Source organism: Stegastes partitus, unplaced genomic scaffold (assembly GCF_000690725.1).
Source record: "Stegastes partitus isolate 25-593 unplaced genomic scaffold, Stegastes_partitus-1.0.2 Scaffold1380, whole genome shotgun sequence".
Taxonomy (NCBI): Eukaryota; Metazoa; Chordata; class Actinopteri; family Pomacentridae; genus Stegastes; species Stegastes partitus.
In genome coordinates this window covers 92,720-98,993 of record NW_007579111.1, presented here as the reverse complement: position 1 = coordinate 98,993, position 6,274 = coordinate 92,720, and the positions used below count along the sequence as shown (strand labels likewise).

Sequence of the window (6,274 nt, the reverse complement as noted above, 5' to 3'; positions counted from 1 at the left end):
CATACATCCATCATACATCCATCATACATCCATCATACATCCAACAGGTGTTCAGGTGTTCAGTCTGTCCTCGTCTCTCTCAGAACTGGATCTGTGCAGTCGGTCCAACGGAGGATGTTCTCAGCACGCCATCTGTCAGTCGGTTTCAGCTGGAGAAAGAACCTGCAGCTGTAAGGATGGTTACACCGGAGACGGAGTCGTCTGTCTGGGTAGGTAGACGGAACCAGAACCTGAGCCAGAACCTCAAACTTAACTTCAACCCTGAACCAGAACCAGAAGCTGAACTTGAACCTCCTGACATCTACCCAGAAAGTCTTCCAGGTCTTTTAGTTTAATGGTGTTTTGTTTGTCGTCTGTGCTCTGACCAGTCACTGCCTGCAGTTCAACTGTTGGCCACCTGGTGGCTTCCTGGATGTGTTGAAGAGCTCAGAATCTCTGGTTTTTACCAAATCCTCTTGATTTAAATGGTTTGTTTTTGGCTGATTTTTAAATGAGATGTAGAATGAAATCAGTTTCCGGTTCTAAGCTCAGATTCAGTGAAGTTTTTACAACACATCACAGACGAGTAGTTCAGGGGACTTCAGGAAGCTGAAAATTCAGTATTTCAGTATAAAAGGCGTCTCTTTGGCGATTTATTTTTCCTTTGAAAGCAGGTTTGATGTTTGGAGGATGAAGCAAAGATGACGTAAAAACTCGTTTTCTCTCCTCTGAGCGAGGTACTTGTGTTTAACCTCCGTCCGGCTATTTGTCCACAGAGATGGACGGATGTCTGGTGAACAACGGAGGCTGCCATAAGTCAGCCGACTGCATCCGAACCGGGCCCAACATGGTGAGAAGACGCTGCTGCTTCCTAAAGTCAGACACCAGTTATCTTACGTCTCTGGCCATCGTTAGATCTAGTTGTGAGGGTTGGTTCGTCAGGACAGACGGTAAAGCTGTAAAAGTGTCCTGGACTGGACATAACGTTAAAAAACTGTAGAAACAGTGAAAATGACATCAAATATGTGTAGAATAAAGATGTAGTGAGCAGATTTAAAGTCAGTGAATCGGTGTCATTTTACAGCCCCTGTCCTTCTAACAACACATCTCATTTATCCGACAGTCAGATGCAGTAAAAAGAATAATAAATGATTACTGTTTATAAGAATGTATGTTTTCGATGTGTATGTTATTTATGGTTTGGCCTGTTTCATTATTTTAGTATAATTATTTGTTTTCTGTGATTTTCTGGACATTAACCACAAAATAACATGAAAAGTCTGTTTAAAAAAAGAGTTAGTTAGAAAACTATTTATTATTTTTTCTTTTCACTAAAGCAGAAGATTTGTATTTGAAGTGTTTTTTTTAAATGTTCAGTGTGAGTTTACAGTCAAATGCTATCAAAAAACAAGTTAACATTTATTCAAACGTGGGTGGTATTTACAGTTTTGCCTGTTTTGGCCATTGAACATACAAATGAATGCTTTTTTCTGTAATTTAAACAAACGTCTGTAAGTCTGTAAAATACCAGCAAACTGTTCAAAGCTCTGCAGCGCCGATGCTTGTGTTTGTTCTGATGGAAACACAGTGAGAGTAGGTTTTAATGCTGCTCTGCTTCGGTTCTCAGACGGCCTGCAGGTGTCAGCTGGGCTTCCAGGGATCCGGCAGATACTGCTACCCAGTGAACCCCTGCAGGAACGTAGGTCCACACTGCTGCCATGCATCCACTGTGGTGGTCCTGGTCAGGGTCACACCAAACATCTGGACTCCATCTGAGCCCATCACATTGATTTCCATCTGACCAGAGGATGTTCTCCAGCATCCATCAGGCTTCTGTTAATGTTCACTTGTGAACTTTGATGTGGAAGTTTAGCTGTGAGCAGCAGCCAGGTTTAGTTCTGGTCCTCCATCCATAGAGGCTGATGTTCTGGAGTTGGTTTGATGCTGCCAGAGCTGCACCGGTTCGGTCCAACTGTCTGTAACCCTTAATCGGACCATATATGGTAACTTCCTTTAAAAATGGCAGAGGGCCGAGTCATGTGACTTCATCCGGCCAATCAGTGACAACATTGATCCATAGCCTAAATCTGAAACTTTTTTAAACATTCAGAAAAGAAGAAGTGTCTTCTTACTTCCACCAATAAGACTCAAGGGCCCTGTGAGGGGTCAGAGATCAGCAGATCATCCCCATGCTGACATTCCACAGATTCAGCATCGTCTGCGCTTGATAATCTTTTGATGAGACGAGATCACTCACATCACTGTTTGCTCTTGTGTAAAATCAACTGTTTAGATTTAGACATTAAACTGTGTCCAAACACCTCCGTCCTCCAGTCAGGACCAGGCGTCCACTGTGGGACGAGAGGATCTGGCGTTCTGATGTCGGTTCTGTGATTTGTTGTTTGTCTTCAGAACAACGGCGGCTGCAGTAAATACGCTCGCTGTGAGTACATGGGTCAGGGTCAGAGGAACTGCACCTGCCGAATAGGTTACATCGGCGACGGCATCAACTGCCGAGGATCCACCAGCACCGTGAGTCACGTGACCTCTGACATCACACGCTCAGCTCCAGGCCCCGCCACCTCACGGGACGCTGTGTTTCTGTCTGACAGGAAATCTTTCGACAGCCGGAGAACAGCTTCTTCAGAGGGATGCTGACGGTGAGTCCGGGCATGAACTCTCTGAACCCTGAAACCCACGAGCAGCTTTCAGAGGCAGAGCTTCACAACTTACCGGCTGGTTTCCAGCTTTACTGTCAGCAAGACGAACCAAACCTCAGCCTGGCTTCCTGATATTTATGAAAACGACATTGTTCTACAAGTTCACCAGAAATAAAACAGCTTGCTTTCCTCAAATTCTGTAATAAACTAAACATTCAGAGCTCCTCAGTGCACCTGTGAAGCCAAACATGGAGATGGTTCGATGTCTGGAGCACAACCCAACACCAGGAAGGAGGAGACAGAGCTCAGATGTCTTCTGTCAGCACGACTCAGAACGATGGAGACCAGAGAGAAGCAACCTTTCTTTGATTATTTATTATTTACATAAATGTAGAAACCAGAAACCAACATGTCTCCTCAGATGTTAAACCCTGGAGCTCCTGTGGTCTCCTGGTCCTGTAGATGTTGAACTGTCTCCATGTCTCCAGATGTTAAACCCTGGAGCTCCTGTGGTCACAAGTGATTTTTATAAAATAACACGAGTTTAAGCTCAGATTTGGTTCTATTTGCTAAAAGCATATTTATAGTTGTTTGCTAGTTAGTTAGTTAGTTTGTTTGTTTGTTTGTTTTTGGCTGATAAATACTTTCTGAGGAGGACTTTCAAACCCACCAGGAGGTTACGGGGTGTTCATATTTGTAGCAGCTCGTGCTTTATCATCCTTTTTTTAAACATCCTGAGCAGCAGCGTGTGCGGTGAGATGAAGCTCTGGTCTAAAGTCCCTGAATCATGTTTCCTGTGTTCAGAACTCGGACGCCTCTCGGCTGTACGGTGACGGACCGTTCACGGTGTTCGTTCCTCTGGAGGAAACCAACAACCAGACCACTGTGAGTGCACACACACTGTCAGCACACTGAACACAAGAACTTTAGTGTCCCTGCAGTGGACGGGCAAAAGTAGGCAGCAAGTAGCACAGAAGAAATGTGCGTACCTACACGTGTAAGCTGTGAGAACAGTGATGGAGCTTCTTCAGAACAGTGGCTTCCTGATACAGAACATGAAGGTGCAGTTACTTCAGGTCAAGAAACACTGACAACATGCTGATCTATACCAGTGACTGTGTGTGTTGTGTGCTCAGGTCGATGAATGGAAGGCGTCGGGTCGACTTAATGCTCTGGTTCGCTATCACATCGTCTCCTGTGAGACTCTGACCTTCAGTGACCTGAAAACCACGGAGAAAGTTGTGGCGGTTTCCGGTCACATGATCCACTTTAACCTGCAGCAGGTAACACACACACACACACCTTCTGCCCTCATGCAGCCCCATATCATGATGCTGCCACCTCCGTGCTTCACTGTCAGGACCATGCATCCACTGTGGTGGTCCTGGTCAGGTTCACACCAAACATCTGGACTCCATGTGAGCCCAACACATTGATCTCCATCTGACCAGAGGATGTTCTCCAGCATCCATCAGGCTTCTGTTCATGTCCAGTAGGTCTATAGGTCCATAACTGAGAAGGTTCTGCTGCTCTCAGCTTGTTGTAGAACCATGTTCATGCAGGTAGACTGATGGGAACCACAGCTGGACTCACTTTGGTTCTTTGAGGTTCTACTTTGGAGCTGAATTTTGATCTTAGTCTTTATAAAGTTGTTGTTTCTGTTTATCAGAGGAAATACTCTGGTGTTCTACAGAAAAGTAATCTGATTACCATGAATCATTGGACAGAGAGTTACTCTCTGCTGTGGTATCTTCCTCTTTCCAACAATTTAAAAAGGTCTAAATCAAGTAATCTGATTACTCCAGAATGAGCGTGAGTGTGAATGCCTGCCGGGGTTTGTGGGTAATGGAGTCCAGTGTCTGGAGAAGGTGGAGCCCCCTGTTGACCGCTGCCTGGAGGACAACGGAGGCTGTGCTGCTGTGGCCTCCTGCAAGGACCTGCATTACCACGGTAACACACCTGCAGCGTGTCTTATTACCACGGCAACACATCTGTAACGTGTCTTTTTACCACGGTAACACACCTGTAACGTGTCTTATTACCACGGCAACACACCTGTAACATGTCTTGTTACCACGGCAACACACCTGTAACGTGTCTTATTACCACAGCAACACACCTGTAACGTCTGTTATTGCCGCGGCAACATACTTGTANTGGACCTCCTGGTTCCTGCTCACACTGGGCTGCACTGGGTTTTAGTTCCCAAATCCTTCTCCATGTGGAGCCATGATGCAGATAGACTCAGTCCATAGGTCCAGAACTGAGACGGTTCCTCCTCCTGCAGGGTTCAGTTTGGATCAACAACAGCTCGAGGATCGTGAGGAGCGACTTCATCACCACTAACGGAGTCATCCACCACATCGACAAGCTGCTGACGCCCTTCAGCCTCGAGGACAAACCCAAGCTTCAGGCCAAGACGGTGAGTCGAGTGTGAAACCACAAGAGATGAATGAACGAATGACCTGGCAGCTGATCCGAGTCTCTCTGTGTTCAGATGAACTTCAGCTCAGCAGCCGCATTTTATGGCTACGGACGCTTCTACAAGCTGGTGGAGGTGAGAAGATGAACCTCCTCCTGTCTGTCATCGTTGTCCTTCCTCACCTCTGTTTTTATTCAACCGAAGCACAAAGCGACGAGCTGCTTCTAGATCAGAACAAACAGGGTCAGGTCAAGTCCTTCGTTATGATTCGACCCTCTGAAGCCCAAAACCTGCTGCTGGATGTGAACGAGCCCATTTATCCGCCTGTAGGAACAGAAAGATTGGTTTGGTGTTCAACTTTCCCACAGTCCTTGAACACATCATATGTGAAGTTTGTTCTGTCTGGAAATGTCATAATTTATTAAAATCACTGTGTTCTACACATCTTATTTAAAACAATGCCAAAAAGAAAATGAAACTAAAACTAAACTAGAAAAACAAGACAAAGAACAACAAACAGCTCACCCGTGGTTGGTCTTTGTGGTGAAGCTGCAGTTGGTTGTTTGACTGTGAGCTCTGCTGCAGGACGCCGGGCTGCTGCCGGTGCTGCAGACGTCCATCCACCAGCCCTTCACCGTGTTCTGGCCCACGGACCGGGCCCTGGAGGCCCTGCCGGACGAGAGGCAGCGCTGGCTGTCCAGCCCGGACCACCGGGACCAGCTGGCCGCCACCGTCAAGGCCCACATCGTCCGAAACTCCAGAGTAGGAGACCATTTTATATTTCTATTTCATTCAGCTTTTATCCAAAGTAGATGTGAGAGCAGATACAGCACCAGCAGGGATCTGGTCAGGAGAGAACAACCTGGACAGGAGCCGTAGAACAAACATCTGCTTCTGCAGCACTGTGCTGGTCCACCAGGATGCTGGTTCCAGACAGAACCGGTGGATAAACACAGCTGACCAGCTTCAGATCATCGGCTTCACTGAAAGCCTTCATCACACGTGTGTCTCTAAAAAACCTGAAATAGTCACAAAACAGCAAAACGTGACTGTTTGTTCCATCTGCTTCTGGATCGGGCTGCAGATGGTTCAGTGGTTAGCACCGTTAGCACCGTTAGCAGCTAGAAGGTCGCCGGTTGGCGTCCCGGTGAGGACACCTGGGATCTTCCTGCGTGGAGTCTCCATGTTCTCCCCGTGCAGCATGGGTTCTCTC

At 46.7% G+C, this 6,274-nt stretch overlaps 1 protein-coding gene across 1 annotated transcript in view; it reads left to right on the top strand.

Annotated features, from left to right (window-relative positions):
- stab1 (stabilin 1) overlaps positions 1-6,274 on the top strand; it is a 53,093-nt gene that overhangs the window by 32,522 nt on the left and 14,297 nt on the right. Inside the window, exons 42-51 of the mRNA XM_008299104.1 lie at positions 84-209; positions 756-829; positions 1,607-1,678; positions 2,392-2,511; positions 2,592-2,639; positions 3,444-3,524; positions 3,776-3,922; positions 4,927-5,061; positions 5,137-5,196; positions 5,647-5,823. Of these exons, the coding sequence (XP_008297326.1) occupies positions 84-209; positions 756-829; positions 1,607-1,678; positions 2,392-2,511; positions 2,592-2,639; positions 3,444-3,524; positions 3,776-3,922; positions 4,927-5,061; positions 5,137-5,196; positions 5,647-5,823 (1,040 nt within the window). The remainder of the gene's footprint in view (positions 1-83; positions 210-755; positions 830-1,606; positions 1,679-2,391; positions 2,512-2,591; positions 2,640-3,443; positions 3,525-3,775; positions 3,923-4,926; positions 5,062-5,136; positions 5,197-5,646; positions 5,824-6,274) is intronic.